Source organism: Lupinus angustifolius, chromosome LG05, assembly GCF_001865875.1.
Source record: "Lupinus angustifolius cultivar Tanjil chromosome LG05, LupAngTanjil_v1.0, whole genome shotgun sequence".
NCBI lineage: Eukaryota > Viridiplantae > Streptophyta > Magnoliopsida > Fabales > Fabaceae > Lupinus > Lupinus angustifolius.
In genome coordinates, this window is record NC_032013.1 from 3,828,839 (window position 1) to 3,855,129 (window position 26,291).

The 26,291-nt window shown below is 33.3% G+C and overlaps 3 protein-coding genes across 6 annotated transcripts in view; 1 reads left to right on the forward strand and 2 right to left on the reverse strand.

Annotated features, from left to right (window-relative positions):
* The window catches only part of LOC109347524 (pre-mRNA cleavage complex 2 protein Pcf11-like), a 9,304-nt gene extending 229 nt beyond the window's left edge, over positions 1–9,075 (reverse strand). The window contains exons 1-7 of one of the 4 annotated variants that reach the window (XR_002107609.1): positions 8,330–9,075; positions 6,693–6,794; positions 6,122–6,379; positions 3,262–3,390; positions 2,752–3,189; positions 401–2,225; positions 117–180 (exon numbers count right to left, since the gene is read on the reverse strand). Coding sequence is in view for 3 of the 4 variants with exons in the window: in XM_019587425.1 (XP_019442970.1) it covers positions 414–2,225; positions 2,752–3,189; positions 3,262–3,390; positions 6,122–6,379; positions 6,693–6,794; positions 8,330–8,704 (3,114 nt within the window). In the remaining variant the exon portion in view is untranslated. Of the gene's footprint in view, positions 1–15; positions 181–399; positions 2,226–2,751; positions 3,190–3,261; positions 3,391–6,121; positions 6,380–6,692; positions 6,795–8,329 lie in introns of those variants that run through there. The other 3 variants (XM_019587427.1, XM_019587425.1, XM_019587426.1) reach the window with 3 other exon arrangements.
* LOC109346942 lies at positions 22,372–22,749 on the forward strand. The gene has a single exon (XM_019586682.1). It carries the CDS (start codon positions 22,372–22,374, stop codon positions 22,747–22,749), a length of 378 nt encoding a protein of 125 aa, XP_019442227.1.
* LOC109346943 lies at positions 25,093–25,527 on the reverse strand. The gene has a single exon (XM_019586683.1). It carries the CDS (start codon positions 25,525–25,527, stop codon positions 25,093–25,095), a length of 435 nt encoding a protein of 144 aa, XP_019442228.1.

Here is a 26,291-nt window from a genome sequence, read left to right on the forward strand (position 1 = left end):
GAGTACAAAAAAAAAAAAAAAAAAAAGAGCACAGTTTGTTTGATAGCTATAGAAACCAAATTAGGGAGATAAATTAGCATGAAAGGGCCATCATGTTTCAGTAATACAAAGTAAACCTGGGTTCCCCGGCTTCTTACTACATCGGAGATCCGATGTTCTGAACTTCCACTATTTATGTTCCTGAAAAATATAACAGACTAATTACCAGCACAATTCTTGCAACTATTTGGTAATAAAAGATTGAATTTAGTGTTTCATGCTCATCTTCTAAGGCATAACACATTAGAGCATAGCTACCAAATATTTAATGCACGCATTCCTTGAAATAGATGTACTGGAGCTCTGAACATCAAACAAGAAAGCCTCCATTTAGTCCAAAAAATTAGAAAATAAGACTTACATTCTTAATGGCACTAGATATGAAGTTCTGATAAGCATCTTGCATGAATGACGGGACCGCTTGCAGTACTCGCATTTCCAATCTCCAAATCACTATTGCTATCTGAGTTAGTCATGTAAACAGCCCCTTTAAACATCCACTCACCATTTCCCTGAGAGTAAAAATCTTCAAATAGCTCACCACACAACACACACAAGCATTGGTTTTCATCTGCTGGAACCATTGCATCCTCTTGGCACTTGTCTTCTTCCTCGCTATAGGTATCATCTACAGAATCAGCACACTCATGCTCAGATGGATAATAAGCCTTGCCATCAACCCAATCACTTGACTTTAGATACCATCTTCTTGAACCATTTTGTTCTCCTTCTCTTGTGGCATGCCACTCCAAATGTCTATTAAACTCTTCTTGGAACTTAAGTCTAAGGCCACAAACACTACATTGATGTGGAAGATCATCAAATAATCCTTTAATTACACATGGATGCAATTCTCGGATTAGACGAGGCTTAAACTCAAAGCCAATAAAATCTCTGATTTCTGTGCTGGTTGATTCAGAAAGGGATATAGGGGTTTTTGCAGTATCATCTTCCTTATCTTTGGTAGAAGGTTCTAGGACTGCTGCAGAACCAGACACTGAAGCAACAGGCAAAGAACTACTGGTCGTAACACTTTTGCTCTGATCTTCTAATCGAGTCTGCATCTTAGATGCTACCTTTGGTGGTGACTCTGTTTCTGCTGAAATCAAACCCTTCGCAACTAATGAGCTTAAAAGATTAGCAATTGAATTTGCAGTATTATTGGTAGCACTTGATGTCTGAGCTGAGGTGCTGCTGACATTAGAGGAAGGTGGTGGCAGAGGTGATACAATTGGTAGTTTTGCAGACTTTCTTTGCGGCACTTCAGGAAGAGCAGATGAAGAATCATTATGAGAACCTAATGAAGATGGTGATGTTATTGCAGACACAGAAGAAATTAGTTTGGCAGGGGAAGGCCCACCTGACCGGGTAGGCCGAACCCCTAATTTAGATGGAAAATTCCTTGTATCCTGAGTAGTTGTAGGAAGAGTCCTAGTAATTGGCATGTTGGAGAAGATTCCACTCTTCACAGTTTCATCTTCCATACTACTTGTGCTTGACTGCTCTGGAGTTTCTATAGCTAGAGAAACTTTAGACAAGGGTGACTTCTCAGTCTTAGCCATAACTTCAGTGTGAGAAGAGCCCAGCAACTGCGGATGCTGTGGCTGAAAGGTTTTTGTTGAGGAGAATGGACCTTGCAACTCCTTTTGCTGTGATCTTGGCAAGTTACCAACCTGATCATTAGAAGGAAGGGTAGGTAAGGAATCTTTAATATATTGGCTCTGCAGACCTCCCAAAAATTTAGATGTTTTAAGAGTCTGGGGACGGTTTTGCTTTGCCAAATCTTGCATTTTATAAGGGTGGTAGTGCACACTTGCTGGTGGTGATGAAGACTCTTGTCCCAAAGGTGGCTGCCCAGAGGGGGATTCAGCTCCCATGGAATGAAATTGCTCTACAACAGTTCCTGCCAATCCTATTGTTGCATTTGGCAGGAAAGGTCGATTACCCATCCTGGCAGCAGAGGAAATTGTTCTGCCTTTTAAACCTTGAGTGAACACAAATCCATCTGATTGACCAGGTTTCTGATCTAACTCATCAACTGAGTGTTGCTCCTGCAATTTCCATGATAATGATGGATGACGGCGAGATGCAGGTAATTGTTTATCAGTGGCTAGGTATTCAGTGGATATTTCCATATCAACATTTCCCCCAAAAGGGTTTCGGATTTGGAGGGGATCTTCAACTTCCTGCACATGGGGGAAATCAATAAATCCATGTAATATTTGCATGCAAAATGAGATGAAATTAGAATTTTGTATTAATTGATGTATCTTTAACTTGGGAGTTTGTGTGTAATTTGGGGTTTAAGGTTTCATTGTCAGTAAATGGGGAAATAAGGTTAAAGTTTGGATCCTATCTTATCCCAATTTAAGATAGCTCACCTAATCAAGCAGATTTATCTTAGACAAAGCTCGTCTAAAGTGAACCAGTCTCTAAAGTGAGAAAGTGAGGGTATAGTGGTAGTACATAGAGATCTCAATCCATCAAATGATCTCAGGGTAGATATTTTATCACTTCAGAGACACTCAGCATAGAAGAGTTTGTCCATTTATCTCAGAATTCAGTCTTATACAGAATTGATTATCATTTTTTTGTTTTTAATATTGTTCCATGGTCCAAGTTTTGTTCGACAATTCGACATCAATATTATACACAATTTTTTTTGTATAATATTCTTAATTGGTCCAAGTTACAAAATTCTAGCAAACTTACCAGATTTTCATCATCATTGGTACAAGGGTCTTTGCTTCCATTGTTCGTGGCCTTGGGTGCACCATGACCAGTCAATCCAGAGTGCATCTCATCCCACATGAACTCCTCTTCACCAGAATTTTTCCAGCTACTTGACATAACATTGTTCTGTATGCTAGGAAATTGCTGTGTTGGCTGAAGATGAGCCTCAGTACTGGAAAAATTATGCCTGAGACTGAAACCATTTCTTTTACCAGATATTGTCCCTGCAACACCACTACTGGATTTCAATGAACTTTTGTCACGTCCTAACTCAGTGACCCTACTACCAGCTCTGCCCATACCCGAGCCCAAATTCCTTGAAATATCAGAACCATATTCATTGCCTCCATAGGATGCAACAATGCTGTTTTCCGGAACAGGGTCGTTTAATGCATCTCTATAAGTGCGCTCATTATTCTGCAATGCAAGATTATTACATTAACATAAGACAGGTATAGTTAATAGCATAAAGGGGAAAGGAACAATTACTTCATATAAGTCCATGTTAACACTGGGACCGACCCATTGTCGTGCAGCACCCAAAGCTCTATCCGCCCTTTCTGGATCCTCATTTGAGTTTGCAGTAGCTCCAGTCATATCATCAACAACTCCTTTAGTCTTCATGGCATGAAAGAGTACAGAAAAAAATAATTAAACACTAGAGATGTCATATAAAAGGGTATATATAGTTCATTAAAGTAAATCTGCCTTTGTGCTTGATGTTATACATAGTTAGTCCTATGTTCGGGTAAAGCTAAAAGTTGTGTTAGCCAGTCGACAACCAATGTAAAACTTCGTCAAATCTCTATGCTATGGATCAACAATATGATAATGTTAATGTCATCATTCAAGTACAGTGTCAAATGAGCAAAGACCAATCAATGCATTGCCTTCTGGATGTGATGAAATATAAGCAAAGATTCCTACATTTGCATGAACGAGTGTAGGTAAAGAAGCCACTTCACTAGCCTAGATACAAGCCGGAACATATATAGGTATTCGTATATGTAAATCAATGGCAATAGTAGAAACAATGATTAGGAGGAGAATCAATTTTATGTGCCTAGAAGAAACAAAGTAGATTGATGAAAAGGCATGGGAATTAGATGCTTCAAGTTTTAAGTTATGGTATACTGATAAGACATGATTAATTAATTGGGTAGGTATAATTGTAGATAAGGAATGGAAGAAGCATGTAGTGGATGTAAAAAGAATAGGAGATAAGATAAGATCATAACCCTAAAGCTTATAGCAAAGAAAGACATTGTTTTAATGTGATTAGTTCTTATGCATCCCTGGTAGGGCTAGAACAACACCACAATATAAATTTTTGGGAGGATTTGGAAGGTGCATTCCAGTCCAGTCTGCAGGGAATACCTTTAGGGAGGGACACTAGAGGATATAAAGGTTTTAACGGGGCTATGGCATAGGAAGAGCAAACCCGGGAGGTAAGGTTATTCTATATTTCTCCTTAAATTTTGATTGTACAATAGTCAACATATATATTAAGCAGCAAGAGGAGCATCTTATCGCATATAAGAATGAGGTGACATGTTCTCAAATTGATTTTTTTCTTATAAGAATATCAAATAGATGGTTTTGGTTGGACTACAAAGTCATACATGGAGAGGGCTTAACCACCAACATAGAGTATTGGTAGATTACATAGAAGACTAATATAGAATCCCAAGAATCAAGTGGTGGAAATTGAAGGCATGGAATGAAGAAACTTCCAACAAAAAGTTTTAGAGGAAGGACTTTGAGAAGCACAACGAAGTGCTAAACTGCTAACAATATATGGGATGAAATGACCAAAGAAATTAGAAAGAAAAAAAGAGACACTAGGTGAATCTAAAGGTTTTATGGGTCAAGCCTAGTGTGAGAACACAAGATGGGATTCAAAAGATATCCCTATTGCTAAAGGACTAAACCAAGGGTCAACATTGAGTCCATACCTATTTATATTTATCTTGGAGGTGCTCACTGGACAAATCCAAGAATCAGTGTCACAATGCATGTTTTTTAAATGAAAAGAGGAATTAGATGAAAAGCTAGAAATGTGGAGACTAGCTTTAGAAGCACGACTTTCATATAACTCCAAGTAAGACTAAGTATATGGAGTGTAAGTTTAGCATGAGGCAAGTAAACCATACTTACATGTAAAAATTGGAGATCATATCATACCAAGTCATTAGATTTAAGTATCTTAGGTCAATCGTACAACACGGTGAAGAAATTAAGAGAGATGCAAACCATAAGATTTAAGTGGGTGGATTGGAAATTGAGAGTGTTTCCACCTTTTAGTGTCATATGTGGTAGAAATATGTCACTCAAGCTTAAGGAAAAATCTTACTTCAATGCCCAGAGAACCACATTGGCAACAACCTCTTTGCTTGCAGTGGACCATCCTTTTTTACAGCTCTAAGACCCACAATATTATGAGACTGAATGATGGGTAGTAAAATACCAACAAATGAATAAACTCAATATAGTAAAGATGAGAATGTTACTTTGGATGAGCGGACGCATAGAATTATGAATGAATGCATTAGAGATAAATTGGAGATAGCTACTATTGTAGAAAAGGTGATAGATCACACCTTATGTGACTTGGCATGGGTAGAGGAGACCATTAGAAGCCTCAATTAGGAGAGTAGATCAAATGAAGATTAGTCCAGTTTCTATAGGCAAGACGAGCCGAAAAAACCATAGACAAAATGATTACAAAAGATTTAAAGATTAATACTTTGTCAAGGGACATAATTTATGATAGAACATTATGACATCGTTTGATCAATAGGTGGGAATATCTATTTATATAACATCATAATTGCATGGCCCTCATTGAACATATAGTATACATAGAACAGTTGCAGATACAAGAAATTAACTTTCTAACAAACCCAGCCCAACTGGGTGAGAGAGAGTATGAGCAAAAAAGAAAAAATCCCAAGTTTCTGCCTCCAGGTTAGAGTGATTCACTAGTTGGAAATTTAAGCAGAGAGGATTCAACAAATTATACTGTCAGATTCTTAGATAGATACCAACAACCAGATTAAAACAATGGCAGACATAAAAGAAGGAAGTTTTGTGATTATTGGGGGGAAATGAAAATAAATTAGTTTGAAGGAAAGACCCAATTCAAAATTCAGTGATGGCAAGAATAATACACTGGATTTCTGTCTCAATAAAACAAGATTTAAAATTGATGTCACATCTCCCTGTCCTGTTTCATCATGCAATGAATGATTTCAAATTTTTCAATTTTGCAATTAGGTCCTAGATCTATTCCCACTCAAACCCAACATTTCAGAATTTTAAAGGATAAAGGTGAAACTCTTTCACCTACCCTGCCAGACTGCTGTAAACACTGCCTTTCTAAATAATACTTGGGATTCACATGGATGCTTTGTGGCGGAAGTGACTGTGAACCACTCCTAAGTGTAGCAGATGCGGAAGCAGAACCATTGACTGCTGGAGCAAAGCCCAGTTCCTTCTCAATAGTCTGAAGGGTCTGAGGAGGAAAGACTCCTCTCCAAGTTCCAAAAAGATGCCTCATACTTTGATGAAGAGAAGGATCAACCTGTCGGTATACCTTGCAGAATACCTAAAATATAAGAGAGTAATTAGCACGTACCAAGTTAAAATAGGAGTGTATGAAAAAAACATCCCTGATAAAATGCAAAGGGATGAACTGTTTCCATAATAGGCAGATTATTAATTTTTAAATGAAATGCAATGATCATCAGAAGTTTACAATATCATTGTCCCCATAATCGACGTAAAGTGAAACAGTTCAATGCAAAAATTGTGTAACTTAACATGTGGGATTCCTCATAGACCATAGTAGACACGAATGAGTACATTTATAAAGGCATGAAGATCAATGACAAAAGCTGAAGCAAGAATGAATATCTGACCTCGGGTAGTCTGCCAGCAAAGTATTTTATATAATCCCGCCCAATATTCTTAACAATACTGTCTAAGAGATATAGAGATGGCAGCTTTTGTTCACTAGGAACCTGGAAAGTCATTAACACAATTCAGTGAAAATTGAAGGTTCTTTTTATAACTTAAAGACCAATGACCAAAGAGGTAGAAATAAGAAAGCCTGACATATGTAAATAAGGAAAGTAATGAATCGAATAAAATATAGTTCACTCAGAAATTAGCAGCAATAACATTTTGGCTGCAATTGACTCCAAAATTATATAAAAGCTATAGTAAAATATCATGTCTATTCAAAATTGTTAGTCATTCTATATTATAGTTCTAGCTACCTCTAACAGACTCATAGTAAGAGGCAAATGACAAAATTAAGCAAACATTAAAAACAAGCTAAACACTCAACTTTTGCTGACATTTGGATCATGTAAAACAAGCACTATGTGGAATAAGTACAACATAGATAAGGAGCCTACATAAATTGCAAAGAGGCATTTTATTCATCTTCCCAAACTCGAGAACAATGACATGCCTTAGACACAATCTTAGCTCATACAAAATAAATATTCTCCATTCAAAATAACTCATTAGTTCCTGCACTTTGACCAACTTGATTGGAAATGAATCTATTCCCCTATTTTTCGAATATGTTAACTCCATCAATCAAAGTGAAACCACTAGCACATAAGTGAAATGATTCAAGTATAACGCCTCCATACAATTTGTTTAGGCAAATTACATCTTAAAACAGTCCAAAAAAATCCAGGTAGACTATTTTCCCATAACCTACAAAGAAACACAAACTCAAACATGAGAGGTAAGACTTGAAATAATGCACTGGCTTGTGATCTATGAAACAGAACTACGTTTCACAATAAGGGGCAAAATACTGCACAATTACAATCTATATTACAAAGGGGAAGAAAAAGCAGAGGGATGCAGCACTAGTTAGAATGGCAACCATTGAGACTTTGAGAGATCACTTTTCTCCCAATACTATATATAAATAAATGTTCACAAAGATTTATATATACTCTCCTCAATGCAAACAAAGTCAAGAAGTACAAGGAGAAATGTGAATTACTACTCTCTGATGCTGCTGCTTGTCAGTTGAATATGGATTCATTACAACATCAAACTCAAGAAAATGTACCAAACTGCCATAATCCTTCAGATTACAGAATGGTAGTTTGTTTCTTTTGTTAATTTTGATTGGAAAACTACATGTGTTCCAATTTTTAGGCATAACATTCTTTATGGGAAAGGGAAACTGGAAATGGTACAACCTAAAGCCTTGAGCAAATCCATGAAATGAAATTGGATAAATCATAATAAGCCCTTATCAACATTTCATCTCTGCACAATACAAAAATTATCACATTCCCATTAATTTTCCACAGGGTACAATACTAAAATCACCACATTCCATTAATTTTCAAACTTGCAATACATAAAACCCTAATTCCTACCTCCCACAAGATCATTGACTTTACCTTTTTTTCATTTTTATTCGAAACATCTTACAACAATTCAATCCAATCAGCATTGGCTCCTTATAAGAAAACAAATTTGAACACAGAAACAGCTGGCACAGTGTAAAACTGGTGTTCACCTCTATAATGTTAGCACAAACAGTAGCAGCAATAGCCTTAGCAGCAATTTGGTTCTCCCCTGCAATTATTGTCAAGTTGGTAATAATCGGTTTCGAGTTGAAAGTAAGCTCAGCAAGGGCTGTCTTATACTGATGCACAAGCTCCTGATGCGGCGCCAACGGCTGCGGCTGATAACCACCGCGATCAAAATTGATTCTTTCCAAATCTCTGTCGTTTGTTCTAAATCTTGATGCAGAAGAAGTCACTTGTCGCTGAGGAAAAGATCGAACACTGGGATTATTCGAAGCACGGTCCCCGAGTTGTTCCATTAACCGAGGCTTCTTCGGACCGGGTTGATCTCTCGATCTATCGAACGGTCTACGTGAACTCTCCATTGCAATTAAATCAAATACAAGAAATTCAAAACAAACCCTAATTCACATTCAATTGCAAATGAGATGGAGAACGATATAAAAAAAACTACGTTACAACATAAGAATATAATCAATATTATTACTCTTCATGATAAAACTGAATTAGAAGAATACAAAATTGAAATAAAAAAACTAATTCTAATAATACAGTGAGGAATCGAGGTAAAACCCTAATTCCCAAATAGAATGAGAAATAGAAAGAGAACGAAGAGAGAGAGAAGGGAATGAAGAGATATATGAAGAGGAAGAAGAAGGCTTTTTTATTAGGGCTTTTCAAAGAACTATTGGGAACTGAAGCTCTCGCTCTTCTTCTTCACAAAAGTTTTGATTTTTGAGATATGAAGAATATAGACAAGGGTTGCTATTTTAGTGCATGATTGTCTGAATTATTATTACTATTACTAGTGTGTATAGGCATTTCGTGCCTGCCGGCGAATATTATTTGATACTACATATTCAATTTTTATATATTTCATTTTTTGAATTAAAATGTGTTTGTTGTGTTCGGTGTACTTTATATTTTTTTTTTTGTGATTATGATAATGTTTAATTTAAGGTGAGATATGTAGTTAATTAATATATTAGTGGTAGTTGCTTAGGATTATATAGTTTTTTTTTGTAAAAATTAAATAATGTTAAGGGCAATATAGGAAATGAAAATTACACAATGAGGAAAATTATTTCAAGTTTTAGCTTTATATATAGTATAGATTATTATTATTATTATTATTATTATTTCAGTTTATAATCTATTCCTTCCGACCAATCTATTTTATAAATAAATTTCCCTAATTTATATATATTAAGGAAATTACTTAAAAATTATTAATTACTATCATTTGATAAAAAAAAATATATAAGTAATTACAATTATTATTCAATAAATAGAAAATTGAAAGTTTTTAAATTTACTTATATTTTAGATGAAAAAGTATTACTATTTTTTTTTGTTATAATTGATAGATACAATTGAGTCAATGTCAATAGAGTGAAAGTCGGTGTAGACATCGACCTTTAAAAAAGGCGGCAATGTTAGGAGTCCCACATTGAGTATATTAGCAAACTCAATGTGATACTTAAGTCATGTGATACTTAAGTCCAATTTTGGGTTGAGATTTCTTCATGTGTTTAAGTTCTACAATTAATGACAAGAGTCCAATTCCTAGACCCACTAGAAACAAAGAGAAGCCCCATTGATTTTCTGATTATGAAGTGGAGAATTAAATATTGCAATTTCTTTTAATTTCATAATGAGCCTTATGTTGTTGAGCCTAATTCTAGTAGAATAATCCTAATTCTCTACCTTTCTATATTAAAACTCTAAGTGAGTTGTTATGGAGGGATTATGAGTGAAGTATTAATTTTCAAATTTCTCTGTCCTTGTGCTTAGTCTTTGTTAAAAGTAATTTATGCATTTAGTCATTCTCTATCAATTGATACTTTCATCCTTGAAACATGCCTCCTAAACCTGCTAACAAGGAGATTGATGAGACCATCTTACAAATCTTTGTTGATAAGCTTAAAGAACACTAAGATCAGCAAAATTCAAGATATGAGGCCATTGTTGAAGCTCTCTACACTAACACAAATAAACTACCAAGTATTACTACTCTCCTACCACAGTCACCAGATCCCCCACATACATCCCTAAACCTTATTGGTTAACTAAAGCACCTTCGACCTTTCAAGCCACTACGAACGATCTATTGCAGCCTCTTCTATATTGGTTTGTTTTGGTTTTCTTTGATGACATACTCAATTACAGTTCTAATGTGGATGACCATTTATTACATTTGTGAATTATTTTGGACCTATTAAATGGTAACCAGTTTTATGTCAAGTTTTCACTCCAGATGGAACCTGACTCTGGCCCGACTATCTGCCTTCTACTACTGGCCAAGGATCACATGTAACAACCCGATTCTTTTGTGAAATAAAAAAAAAATTTATAGAATTTCTTACTCAACAACTATTTATGACTATGAATTTCTTCCTTCATAGATTTTATTTATTGTGGATATATTTAATAATTATGAGTTTCTAATTAAAACCATGGCCCAAATGACATAACAATATATTTTTAAGACTTCAACAATTCAAGTTCATTCTCTATATTTATGGGAATAAATAAATTATTTCCAAGAATCAATTGTCCTCATTTCATGACTAAGTATAGATATTTACTTATCAATAATTTTGTCATTCTAAAGCAACATAATAAAAGCACATGTGATAATATTCATCAAAATGTCATGACTAAAAGTCATATATAACATGTTTTACAAACAACTACATAATAACTATGATCAATTTATAGGAATGCAATTTCTAGTTAGTTTTAGTTGCATACATACAAAACATGTGCTCCTAGAGTATCAGAAGTTAATTTCATCCTTACAACAGGGTACCCCAATACACAAAACATAACATCTAAGGTAATCCATTTACCAGTCTTCCAAAATATAAGTATGCAACATATCATTCCAATCACACACCAACACTATATTCCTATGCTACTAACAGGAACCAGATCCTCTACCATTTCTTGGGGAGAAGTGTTGTTTGTTCTCTGTATGATCATATAAGATATACCAGTACATAATATACAAAAATAAAGAGAGAGTAAGTTATCCTTTTAAGGCACAATATGTGGAATTATATGGAAAATTAAGTATCATAACATAATATATCACAACATGGACAATCATAACTCAACATAAGCGATTATAACACAGTATAAGCGACATGACACAACATAAACGATTATAGCACAATACCAATAATCATATTATAACATAAACATATCACATTTCTCAAACATAGAACTCAATCATCTCATGAGTATGGTGCATAAAATATGCAATGTATCACTAACTAGTTCAATATCAAATGCAATGCATGTGGATCCATATTCAACATTTCACTTTTCAACTCAACTCCCATTATTTTTCAACTCAACTCCTTTTGGAAAGCAATCGGGAGTACAAGACATAATGTATGATATAATACAATAATTAAGCACACCTATCAGACCAGGTGACTCTCATACCAAGAGCTCTCTCACCGATCTGTCAGAAATCATTTGGTTAAGCAAGGCTATCCTGATCTACAGGGGATCAACCTGGACCATCACTGGACTACCCTACCCAAACAACCCTCAAAGTTTTCAGGATGAATCACCATCATTAACCACGCTATTCATTTCCCAAGATATTACTATCTTGAATCTTTCCATTCTACCACAAACCTTCCTCCAATGTTATGATGAATGTATGTATGTCAAACACATTTTGTATGTACTGAAACTACATTTCCATTCTATTTTTATGTACATACATAAGTGTATATAACATCAACAACAATCATTTCATTTCAACTACATCAACTACAAATCAATCACAACACTCACACTATTTACAAACATATACTTAGGAACATTCACAGAATACATCACAACTATTCACAACATTCACAGAATACATCACACCATTAACAATATTAACAATATGGGTTTGCTAACTATACTTTTCTCAATATTGATCATTATACACACAAAAAAAACAAAGGTAATACAAGCTTGCATCCGACTTTGAGGTCATCGGACCATGCTATGACACAAAGACCAAGACCACAAGGGCCAAGAATAAAGTCTCTCTCACCTTGAGTATTTCCAACACTAGAACCAATTCTTGATGACATTAACATCATCATAGCATACCAGTACTAAAATTAATAGAAGTACTCAAACACCAAAAACCTCATATAAAAACTTGGTCAGTAGCTATACCCAAACAATGAGTTATCTTGATAACCCATTTTTGTACATAACTAATGTAACATTGTAATTTAATCCGCATGAATATGTAAAATTATATATATATATATATCTACAGCAAATTAACATAAAATCAGTGTATTCTAAGAAAACAGAATTGGGAAAAACTAACCCTAATCAACATAAAGTCACTATAATCATGTGAAATAGTATCTATAAATGATAGATTAACATACAATGATCGTCATATGTTCTATCGTTGATGCTAATGTAAACATGCATCCAAAAACTGGAGAAGAAAACAAAATACCAACAAAAGGAACTCACCTTTTTGCTACACCTTCACTCAATAGAAGGTAGAGAGGAGTAGAGAAAGAAAGAGAAAGAGAGAAAGGAAAAGAAAAACAAGGAGGAAGAAGATAATGACTCACCACTTTTCTTTTTCTCCTCCTCCCCAATGTTACTTCTGTTTGTAGAGAAAGGGGAAAAAATGCATTACTTTTTTTTTTTAATCAATTAATAAAGATATTCTCTATTATTATTATTCTAATAATTTATATTAGTCATAAGGCAATTTGGATTGATAAACCTATAACAAATCTTATAATTTAAAAGAATCAATCTAACTATGCTACTAATCCTAAATATATTATATCATACTCATATTCAAAATCTCATGTTCTAAAAATATATGAATAGATTTAAAAAAAGAAAACATTACACTTTAGTACAATGTTTTAAATACACACATATTCTCAATTATATACTAAAAATCAATTAATACACTAAGCAAATTCATAATTCACATTAGGAAAAATATAGGTGTTATATCACAAACCACATAAAAATCCATGTTCGCATGTGCACTATCTGCCAATCTAAGAAGTACTCACCACAAAAATACTAGGGGTTATTGCAGCCATTAAAAATACCAGAACGAGTTTGGGAAGACATATCAATGGGTTTCATTACCCATATACCTTCATCATATAGCCACATAGTGATCTGGGTGGTGGTGGACTGGCTAACAAAGTATGCTCACTTCAATGCTCTTCCTACCTGGTTTTCGGTTGAGAACTTGACTCGTCGTTTTCTAAATGACATATGTAAGCTCTATGGGGTTCCAAAAAGTAGAGTCTCGGAAAGGATCCAGTTTTCCTCAGTTGTTTCTGAAAGGAACATTTTAAGCTCCTGGGTACCACCCTTTGCTAAAGCTCAGCCTATCACCCCTAGTTCGACGGCCAGATGGAGGTTATCAACCGTGGCCTTCAAACATACCTTTTTTGTTTCACCAATTCCATTCAAATAAGTGGTTCCCTCACTTGCCTCTAGCCGATTATTATTATAACACTAACCAGCCATAAGCTTTGAAAGCAACACCCTTCTATGCTTTGTATAGTAGGTCACTGCCAACACTTTGTGACTACATCTTGGAGTCGAACACAAACCCATATATTTGAGCCACCCTACAGTCTAGAGCTGAGATATTAGCAACTATGAAAGGAAATCTAAACCATGCACAACAAAGAATGAAAGAACAAGCAGATTCAAGATGGGTGGATATTACCTTTGAAGTTGGGGACTTAGTCCTTCTACGCCTCCAACCGTACTGCCAACAAACAGTTGCAAGGCGTTGGTCCCATAAGTTAGCATGACATTTCTATGGGCCATTTCAAGTCACTCACCATGTTGGTCAGGTCACTCACCATGTTGGTCAGGTCATGTACGTACTGTCTTTTTCGGCCACATCCCGCCTCCACCTGATGTTCGATGTCTCCCTTTTGAGACATTTCCATGGAAACCTAGAAGAAAGCTTTGTTGCTCTCCCAAATGATGTTGTTTTCACTAAAGCCGTTGTGGACCACTGTCTAGTTCTGGTCAAGATGGGTGGATACTTTGGCATCTCGTAAAGGGAAGAAAATAATGAAGGACTACAAAATGGAAGAAAAAGAAAAGCAAAGTCCAAATATTATGGAACAATATGGTCAAACAATTTTGAAAAATGAAGAGAATGGAAGAATGGTTGAGAAAAATGAAGGAGAAGGAAATTATGGAGTCTATTTTGGAAATTAAAACAACATCCAATGACCTCATTCAATGCACTTCAAAACACTTTCAAAGTTCACAAACGTTAAGTACATGGTTCCCATACGCATTATCGCATGTAGTTCATCCTCTTCAAACATAATCGTTGGATCTTCCTATTCATCTCCACCGTCCAAGATTCTGCACAACTCAGATTTCTTATTAATGCATCTCATGTCTCAAGGCAAAATTAATGGACAATTTCCATCTCCACCGTACATTCCAATCAGTGAAGTGACGCCAAAATACATCCCACCGTCCATAGAGTCCAACTATCATCCACTACAAATTTCTGATCGTTTCTGTGAGAGCCAGCGTAGCTTCTTGCCCATTGGTCACACCACACACCTTAAGGACAAGGTGTCTCTCCAAGGCTTAGGCAATGAAAGTAGCCCAAATCCTAAACCCACTAGAAACAAACAGAAGCTTAGTTGGTTTTCTTATTATGAAGTGGATAATTAAATACTGAAATTTCTTTTAATTTCTAAATGGGCCTTATGTTGTTGAGCCGAGTTCTAATTGAATACCCCCTAATTCTCTAGCTTTCTATATTAAAACTCAGCTGAGTTATTATGGAGAGACTATAAATGATATATTATTTTGCAAATTTCTCTCTCTTTGTACTTAGTCTTTATTAAAAGTAATTTATGCATTTAGTCATTCCCTATCACACACTCTCTCACAATGTTACACCTAATATTTGTACATTATATTATGAATTACATAATTGATAAGAAAACATATTTTTAATAAGAAAACATTTTGAAATCTCATTAAATACTAAATCATATCTAAAACAAATAAAATTGTACAATCAAATATATCACTAAACTAAGAGGTCCAAACAAAGTCCATAAGTCCACTATAACTTAATAGGAAACCGCTAACATAATTTATATAATAAAAGTAAATTATACACACGTAAGTAGGGGTGTTCGTGGTCCATTTGGATCGGTTTTTAGGCAAAAAATGTTCCCATCCAAACATGTAATTAAAATGCGGTCTGGACCGGTCTAATCTATTTATATTAAGATGTCCGATCCAAATATAATATGTGGTTTGGATCGGTTTTTTATTTTATAAAATATTGAAATTGCACTTACATTCAAAACTCATAAAAATGACTAAATATTAAACATAAAACAACAATAAAAATAGTGTTCAACAACATTAAAATGTACGCAAATATCGTATAAGTAAACAACATCATAAAATAGTAATAAATAGTAAGACAATAATAATAAAAGTAAAAATAGCAACAACAACAACAAGATATCAATAATAACAAGACAACAAAATAACAAGATATCAATAACAATAATATGAGCATTTGCAATGTAATTTTAACAGTTATGGTGTTCCGTCGATGATTAATAACAATAATACTTTCACAACAATAAAATTGATAATAAAATACCTAATCAGAATAGCACTTGAATCCTCTTTATTTGGTTGTGGAATTGGTTTAAGTTCTAAAAAAAGTGTATAAAAAAACATAGCAACATATATACATATATATATATATATAAGTATGTGTTATAGAATATCACAAATAAAATATAGATACAAGTTTGGAGTTGGAACTTAAGAATAAGTTTGGAAGACACTTAAAAGTATTACACACTTAAACTTTATATTATTTCGGTCCGGTCTGTATCAAAGAGGTGAAACCAAAATCCGGACCGGACCAATTGATCTTTAAAAAATAAGTCCAACACGATCCAAATGCATTTGATTTTTGCGGTTTCGATCTATTTTGGATTGATTTCTGATTTTATTGTTGGATCGGTCTGCATTTGAATACTCCTACATGTAAGTATTATGATGGTCTTATAATGAGTCTTTAACTTGTTCAGATTTAAATTTTTTAGACGCCTCAACTCGAAATATAATAAACTCAAGCATAATGAGACACAAGTCTTTGTACATTATTTTAAAAAGTTTTTAAGTATTACATTTTGAATCATCACAAGTATATAAAATCTCCATAAAAATGCTAATAGGTATTATTAATTGTGAATACCCACTTATATCCGACTCATAAAAAACACATAAATAAATATATATGATTATTTCAAAATAATTAAATAAAATAATATAAAAATAGGCACACACAAAAAAAAAATGGATGAAGAAATTGGTTTGGTAACCATATTTTGATAGTGGAGAGGAGTTCCGCTATTTTGTAGGGGGAAGTTGGTTTTCAATTTACCGATTAAATATGGATTATCCCTTTTCATAAAAAAGGAGGAGATACAGAGAAAAATAGAAGACAAATCCGTAAAAACCATCCAGCAGCAATCTAAAACAAGATCATCCAACAACAAGTCTAAAAACAATACTGAAATTCAGAAACAAGTGAGGACAAGAAAGTATATGGGAGGAGCCTAGAGGAGTCAATGAACACAAAAGAGAAGGGTGCAGATACAAGAGTGACTCTAAAACAAGTTAGTAATCATGTGCACCTTCATCATCCTTTTCCTTTTAGTCTTTTAGCATTGTATATATCACAAACACATCTACTGTCCATGATAACAGTGAGTTTTTTTTTACTTTTTTGGCTTTGTTTTGTTCTCAAAAGGAAACAAGTCTTCAATAGTTTTTTTACCCCAGTCTTTAATCAATGTTTATTTTTCCTTATTTGCAACTAACGGGTATAGAAATTTTGCATCAAAAAATACATATCTAAAAAAACAACACATAAAGTAATAAGAAAAGCAAAAAAATGCACTTAGGTAGCAATAAAAATCAAAACCCCAACTTCTATACACTCTTATTAGATATCATATACCCAACACTTTCCCCATAAAATCCACACCTCAGAAACCCATTTCCATCACCAAATTACCCAGATAACACACAAAAGAAAAATCCACAAAAACACAAAACAATCCTCAACCACAAAATACATTCATCAACCATTTTCTTTACCTAAAATCATCTTCCATACAATCAATCCAAAAGTATACATGTATAGAAAAGACACAGTACATACAAGTTGAAAACGAGAAAAAAGGCATCTAGAGGAGATGAAATGGGATAATGTAGAAAGTGAAAGCCATGAGCAAAACCAATCTCAAATCTTCCAATATCAATGCGTGGAGGATGGTTAGGCGGAGAGACTATACAAGGTGTTCATTCCTAACTTGACTTGTGCATATGAAATTATGAACCATATATGTGATATACTAAGGTGCTGTGTTTCTTATTTTTTATTTTAAAAGAATATATATATAAATATATAGATTTTGGGAAAACGGATTAAAAATACATTGTATCCTATGTTGTCATACTAATTTATACAATCTTAAAAAAGGATTAATGCAAGTGTCCATGAATATGGAATTTTATTCAATATTCTCTATAAAGCGCAAATTAATTTTTTTTAAGTAAAAAATTATTAATTTTGGAATCCAATAACAAAATTACAACTCATATTGTCTTTCTCCTCGCGTCGAGCTAAGAATCGGTCGCAATTACAGATATTGTTTCTGATATTTATCGAAGTGAGAATATAGGATAAGCAATCCATGTTGACATGTCGTCAATTTGTTCCACTTCAATTAAGTTCAAACAAAATTTTAATTTCAACCAATTCATCAATTTTCAAACTAGAACTATATAGTCTTGATTCTCTATTGCTCATAGAGATACGTATGAGCAAGATCTCATATTGTCAGACATAATAAAAATAAAAATACTTTGTTTTATTAATTATTATTTTTAAATTAAGGGTATGATAAAGTCTATGCAATTAGTAAGGGTATCATCTTAGTATGAGTGAACAATGTGTTAATACCTTTCCTGATTTATAATTGACTCCCGAGTCCAAACCTCTAAGTAAAAAGACCATTTTATCCAATTGGGCTCAATTTGAATTTTCCACGTTTTAACTACAAAAGACATGGTGGTAAATACGATCAATGTCACGTCCTAATTTTCAGCTATGTGACCTTTCGAAGTTAACATTATGTTTTTTACGGTTAAAACATAGAAAACTCTTTTAAGCTTAATTTATGATGAAATGGTCTTTCACGCCATATTCTACTTAGAGATGAACTTTTTAATAATTACCCTTTCATCTTTTTATTAGATGAGGCAACAACACTCGTGTTCGCACCACACTCATATTAAAGAGATAATTTATTTATTAATTAATTTTTGTTTATCTACTTTTAATATAATGAGGCAGCAACTCTCATGTCCACACCTCACACATTTTTAAGAGATAAGTTTTTATTGATTATCGGTTCACTTTGAGACAATGTGTCTACTTCATTATTGAATAATTTTTTTTAATTATTATTTATTAATATATGCTATTATCACATTATTATTTATCATCCAAAATTATTTAATATTTCTAATTAGCGTTATAAAAAAATTGTTTATAAAATAATTTTTACTATTATTATTCGAAAAAATAAATGAATAGAAAAACACAATTATATACCTCAATTTGGGATAATATGGGATAATGTGGTAATCTAGAATTGAAGGGGTGATCGTGTGTTTAGAGAGAGAAGATTTAAGTTGATGTGTCGCAAGCGGAGTGGAGATTTCGTGGAGGCTAACAATTGGATGAGGGAAGGGTGCACGACGCCTAACCATACACTTGACCGCACAAATTTCACCCTAAAAGAGAGACAAGATTCCATGTGGAGAGACACAGCCGAACTGACTAATGTGTCACAATCTTATTGGTTAAAGCGACAGTCAACACAGTGGCTGAGAAAAATATCACACATTGACGATGAGAATGGGTGGAGGTAGTGGTGCAGCATTTAGCATGCACCAGACTGCATGGGATAATTTCAGTATGTCACATTTTCCTACGCTTGTGACACGCTTTTTTACACAGGTTTTTCTAGATTATTCTTATTTTTACAATAGGATATTCTTATGAAGAAATATATATGTTCCTTAAACTTTAGATTATCATAGTAATAAATAAGTTATTTATTATATTTTGATATCGGACACCTAATGTCTTGTGATGTTAGTTGAATGATTATTGAGTATAATTAAATGCTTGTAGGATTAATGATTAATCAAGAGAGAATCCATCAACTCATGTTAATGAGTTTGAGCTCTATAGAAATAAAGAGCTTGGCCAAGGGAAATTGAATGAATGAAGAAATGAGTTTCTTAAGTCATTCAGTATGAGTTAACTTATTAGAATTTGACAATTATACCATATTCTAGAGTTAACATAGAGTTGTAAAGATGGAAAGAAACATTATAGTAATCTTCTAATGGTTCTAAAGTAAAAGATATTACTTCATTTCTAACCAGTCGTTAAGGAGTGTTGCTAGATGCCAACCTTAATTAGTAAATTAATGAGTTAACTTACTACCGGTTTAGTAATGAACCTACGGGGTCACACACTAACGAGTGTTCTGATTTTGTTGGACGAGAAAATATTATTGTTTAAATTAAACAATTTAATTTATATATTTTCTTTTAAGCGGAATATTATTGTATTTTTTGCTAGCACCAAAAATAAAATAATATCATTTAGTCATCTATAATATATAATTTAGTGAGACTTAATTTATATATTTCAATGAGTTGTTTAAATTAGTAAAACAAATAAGATTAGTTGTTTTTTAAACATTTAAAAACAAAAACCCAAGTGTAGTGGGGTTGGTTGCGGAAAGAAAGCAACCAAAAGGTTGAAGTGATTTTGTTTTTATCTATAACTAGTGTGTACAGACACTTCGTGTCTGCAGACGAATATTATGTGATACTACATATTCAATTTTTATATATTTCATTTTTTTGAATTAGAATGTATTTGTTGTATTCAGTGTACTTTATATTATATTTTTTGTGTTTATGATAATGTTTAATTTAAGGTGAGATATGTGGTTAATTAATGTATTGGTGGTGGTTGCTTAGGATTATATAGTTTTTTTGTAAAAATCAAATAATGTGAAGGGAAAAATAGGAAATGAAAATTACACCATGAGGGAAGTTATTTCAAGTTTTAACTTTATATATAGTATAGATAACAAAAGGAAAAAGCCAAGGCATTATGAATGAACGCACTGCATAAACAAAAGAAGACTTTGGTTCTCTTCTTTGGTTCTTTGGTTCTTTGGTTTTGAAACATTGAAATATAATTTAGGTTAATTTCTCGGTTCCACGGATCAAGTGTTGATACAACAAGGACCAATCTCGATGCAGATACACATGTAGGACCTTCATACGTTTGAAGGAGAAAATTTTATGAAGTCATCACAGTCTCCTCAGGTATTTTATGTAAAAGTTTTTTTGCTTCAATATTACCTGATATGCATATTTTAACACAAATAGATCCATAATTTTCCGCTGTGCATGTTAGGAACATGCATGTTAACCTTCAATTGTATCGTAGCCTGTTTTTTTGTGTTTTAATTTATGCTGCAATATTAATTGGTTTTGGAAATTGATACAAATTAGATTGTGAATAATTATTTTTTTAATTCAAACACAATAAAAGACTTCAATTAAACATGTGATGTTTATACTTGAACTGTGAGTGCTTCAAAAGAAAATAAAACCTGTGACTTTTATATTGAACATTGAATAAATGTTATTGTTTTTGTAATTCATTAAACAATAATTACTTCAATTGTTGCATTATGAATATCTTGTCAACGTGGTGTATTGAGTGTGTTGGATTATGTAGAGTTTTATGAAAAACTAAACAATCTTATTTAAAAATTTGTATCCAGCAAATATATAATGAGTTATGTTATTAATATTTTAAGTATTGCATCTACAAGAGTGTAGAGATGAATATGTGTTGTTGTTAATATATAATGTATGTGAATGTGATGTTACATTATTATCATATTAATTAATTGAATTTTCCGTGCAAATGTATGAGGAGAATGCATTTATTGGAACATTATCAACGTGTTAATGCAATTATGAAAAATGTTTTGCGATTGTGAAAAATGTTTTCATTTTGTTCCATTTAATTCATCATTGTGAGTTTAGTGGATATATAAGTGATACTGAGTTTATTGGAACAATATCAACATATTAGTTTATTGGTTTATTTGTAACAATGTGAGTTACGTACAATATATTATTGATTTATAATATATATAATTTAATAGTTATTAATTAATGACGATTAATTAATATGCTAAAATGTAAATTAGATTTATATATCACACTTACAAATTACAAAATATATATATTAATTATTTTATTTTTCCTAAAATTATTTTGTATAAGATATATTTTTAAGAGTATGTTAATTATTTAATTTCAAGAGACGACCTAACTACCATTGGACTTGTAATTAAGAGGATTATCAGGGTATGTGATACCAATCAATCAATAAAATTAATTTTATCACTAATCGCCTAGACTACCTCGGGAGCGTAAAGATTAATTCATTTATACTTATAGAAATGACCTGCTAAACAGGTAGCTATTTGTTATTTATTATTTTGAATAAAATTGTATTTGATACATTTGTCTTAAAATGTGCATTAGAAATGACTTGACAACCAAGTATTTGTTTACGATTTTAAATGCATTTATTTTATATTTCCACTAGAAGAAATATTTATTTCTTAAATTGCTATTGTAGTAAGTGAGAGTATTTTATTTGTATATAACTCTTTACATTAATATGTTCTCACATATTTGTTTAATTATGTAGAGATATCTCGACATGTCTTCTTTGTCACTGCGTTCAATACTCACTGATGGAAAGTTGGTTGGTGACAACTTTCATGATTGGTACTAAACTCTAAGAATTGTTATCATGCACGAAAAGCTTATTGATATGATCGATAAGCCTCCTATGCCTGAACCAATCAATAATGATGATGTTGATGCAGTCAGTTCTTATAAGAAGTACTTACACGACCTCATGAGTACAAAATGTCTCATGTTAGCATCAATGAGTTCGGAACTCCAGAGGCAACATGAGGACATGGACCCAACTGACATCATTGCACATCTTAAGAAGATGTATGGCGCACAGAGTAGAACAACTATATATCAGTTGTCTAAGACTCTATTTAGGTCCATGTTGAATGTGAATGCTCAGGTAGGACCTCATGTTCTAAAGATGATTAGTCTTATGGAACAACTTGAGAAGTTGGCTGCAAACTTGGGAAGGAGTTATCCCAAGTTTTGATTCTACAGTCACTCCCAGACTCGTTCTCACCATTCATTGTTAATTTTAACATGAATAAGATGGATTGTGACTTGCATGAGATGCTGGATATGTTAATTGATTATCAGAATCAGATTGACTCTAGAAAGAACCAAGGATCTGTCTTGGTAGTTGGAAAGTCCAACAAGAAAAAGGGCAAATGGAATAATAAGTCCAAAAAGAAGCCTTTTGCCCCCAAAGGTGGTGTGACCAAACCTAGGGAAAAGAAAGGCGGTGTTGACCAAAACAATGTTGAATGTTTCTTTTGTAAGGAGAAGGGACACTAGAAGAGGAATTGTCGTAAATATCTTGATTCTTTGAAAGAAAAGAAACAAGGTGAGACATTAATGAAAAATGTTTTCATGATTTCCTTAACTGTTACAGATTCTTCAATATGGGTATTAGATACTGGTAGTAGTTTTAATATAGCATCATACCATGAGCATGAAATATGGCAGATGGACATGAAGAGAGCTTTTCTTAATGGATAGTTGAAAGAGGATGTGTACATGACACAACCTGAAGGTTTTACACCTATGTTTGATCATAATAAGGTTTGCAAACTACAACGGTCTATTTATGGATTAAAGCAAGCTTCTAGAAGTTGGAATATTCACTTTAACAACGAAATCAAAATGTTTGGTTTTGTTAGATGTGAAGAAGACCCTTGTGTTTACAAAAAGGGTAGTGGGAGCATGATCATCTTCCTATTGCTATATGTGGATGACATATTGCTGATAGGAAATGATATTTCAGCATTGTAATCTACAAAGATTTGGCTATCAAAACAGTTCTCCATGAAGGATTAGGGATAAACAACTTTTATTCTAGGAATAAAGATTTATAGAGATAGATCTAGAAGACTGTTTGGACTCTCTCAATCTTTGTACATTGGTACCATATTGAAGAGGTATAACATGGACAACTCCAAAAGAGGTTACTTACCTATAGGATATGGAGTTACTCTCAATAGGCAGGATTGTCCTAAGACTGCTGAAGAAAGAGAACACATGAATAGGGTACCATATGCGAGTGCAGTGGGAACTATCATGTACGCCATGACTTGTACACAACCTGATATCGCCTATGCATTAGGTGTAACTAGTCGATATCAAGCAAATCCAGGTGAGGAACATTGGAAAGTGGTTAAGACCATTCTTAAGTACTTAAGAAGGACTAAAGACCAATTCCTCATATATGGAGATTCTGAACTCAAGTTAAAGGATTATGTCGATGCGAGTTTTCAGTTAGATAAGGACGATGCCAAATCAGTTTCTGGTTATGTCTTCACCTTGAATGGAGGCACAATATGTTGGAAAGGTTCCAAACAAGATACAGTAGCTGATTCAACTATTGAAGCAGAGTATTTAGCAGCAAGCGAAGCTGCTAAAGAAGCAGTTTGGATGAGGAAGTTCATAGCTGAACTTGGTGCAGTTCCTTCAATGGAAGAACCAGTTACGTTATTGTGTGACAATAACGGAGCCATTGCTCAAAGACAAGAGCCTAGATCATACCAAAAGAATAAGCATGTCTTGAGAAAATATCACCTGATTAGAGAAATCATTGCACATGGTGATGTTAAGCTACAAAAGATAGTTGACAAAGAGAATGTTGCAGACCCATTCACCAAGGCATTTGGCATAAAAGAGTTTGATAAGCACAAGTGGGAGCTGTGAATGAGTTTGATAAGCACAAGTGGGAGCTGGGAATGAGGTACATTGCCAGTCGGCATTATTAATGAGACTATTCGTGTAGCCTTGGTTGCAACACTTGCTCCATTCCCCACTTGGAGATTTATTTCTCCCTTCTTCAACCATCTAGTTATTTGTAGTCCCTGCAACAAATTGCAGATATTAAAACTACTACCAGTATCTAATACCCATATTGAAGAATCTGTAACAGTTAAGGAAATCATGAAAACATTTTTCATTAATGTCTTACCTTGTTTCTTTTCTTTCAAAGAATCAAGATATTTACGACAATTCTTCTTGTAGTGACCCTTCTCCTTACAAAAGAAACATTCAACATTGCTTTGGTCAACACCGCCTTTTTTTCCCTAAGTTTGGTCACACCACCTTTGGGGGAAAAAGGCTTCTTTTTGGACTTATTATTCCATTTGCCCTTTTTGTTGTTGGACTTTCCAACTACCAAGACATATCATTGGTTCTTTCCAGAGTCAATCTGATTCTGAGAATCAATTAACATATTCAGCATCTCATGCAAGTCACAACCCATCTTATTCATGTTAAAATTAACAATGAATGGTGAGAACGAGTCTGGGAGTGACTGTAGAATCAAAACTTGGGATAACTCCTTCCCAAGTTTTCAGCCCAACTTCTCAAGTTGTTCCATAAGACTAATCATCTTTAGAATATGAGGTCCTACCTGAGCATTCACATTCAACATGGACCTAAATAGAGTCTTAGACAACTGATATCTAGCTGTCCTACTCTGTGCACCATACATCTTCTTAAGATGTGCGATGATATTACCCATGTCCTTATGCTGCCTCTGGAGTTCAGAACTCATTGATGCTAACATGAGACATTTTGAACTCATGAGGTCCTCTAAGTACTTCTTATAAGAACCGACTGCATCAACATCATCATTATTGATTGGTTCATGCATAGGAGGCTTATCGATCATATCAATAAGCTTTTCGTGCATGAGAACAATTCTTAGAGTACGGTACCAATCATGAAAGTTGTCACCGACCAACTTTCCATCAGTGAGTATCGAACGCAATGGCAAAGAAGACATGTCGAGATATCTCTACATAATTAAACAAATATGTGAGAACATATTAATGTAAAGAGTTATATCACAAATAAAATACTCTCACTTACTACAATAGCAATTTAAGAAATAAATATTTCTTCTAGTGGAAATATAAAATAAATGCTTTTAAAATCGTGAACAAATACTTGGTTGTCAAGTCATTTCTAATGCATATTTTAACACAAATGTATCAAACACACTTTTATTCAAAATAATAAATAACAAATAACTACCTGTTTATCACGTCATTTCTGTAAGTATAAATGAATTAATCTTTATACTCCCTAGGTAGTCTAGGTGATTAGTGATAAAATTAATTTTATTGATTGATTGGTTTCACATACCCTGTTAATCCTCTTAATTACAAGTCCCCTAGTAGTCATACCGTCTCTTGAAATTAAATAATTAACATGTTCTTAAAAATGTATCTTATACAAAATAATTTTAGGAAAAATAAAATAATTTTGTGTATCACATTTCATCATATGAAACTTATGATTAATATATATATATTTTGTAATTTGTAACTGTGATATATAAATTTAATTTACATTTTAGCATATTAATTAATCATCATTAATTAATAACTATTAAATTATATATATTATAAATCAATAATATATTGTACGTAACTCACAATGTTACATAGAAACCAATAAACTAATATGTTGACACTATTCCAATAAACTCATAGTGTCACTTATATATCCACTAAACTCACAGTGATGAATTAAATAGAACAAAAT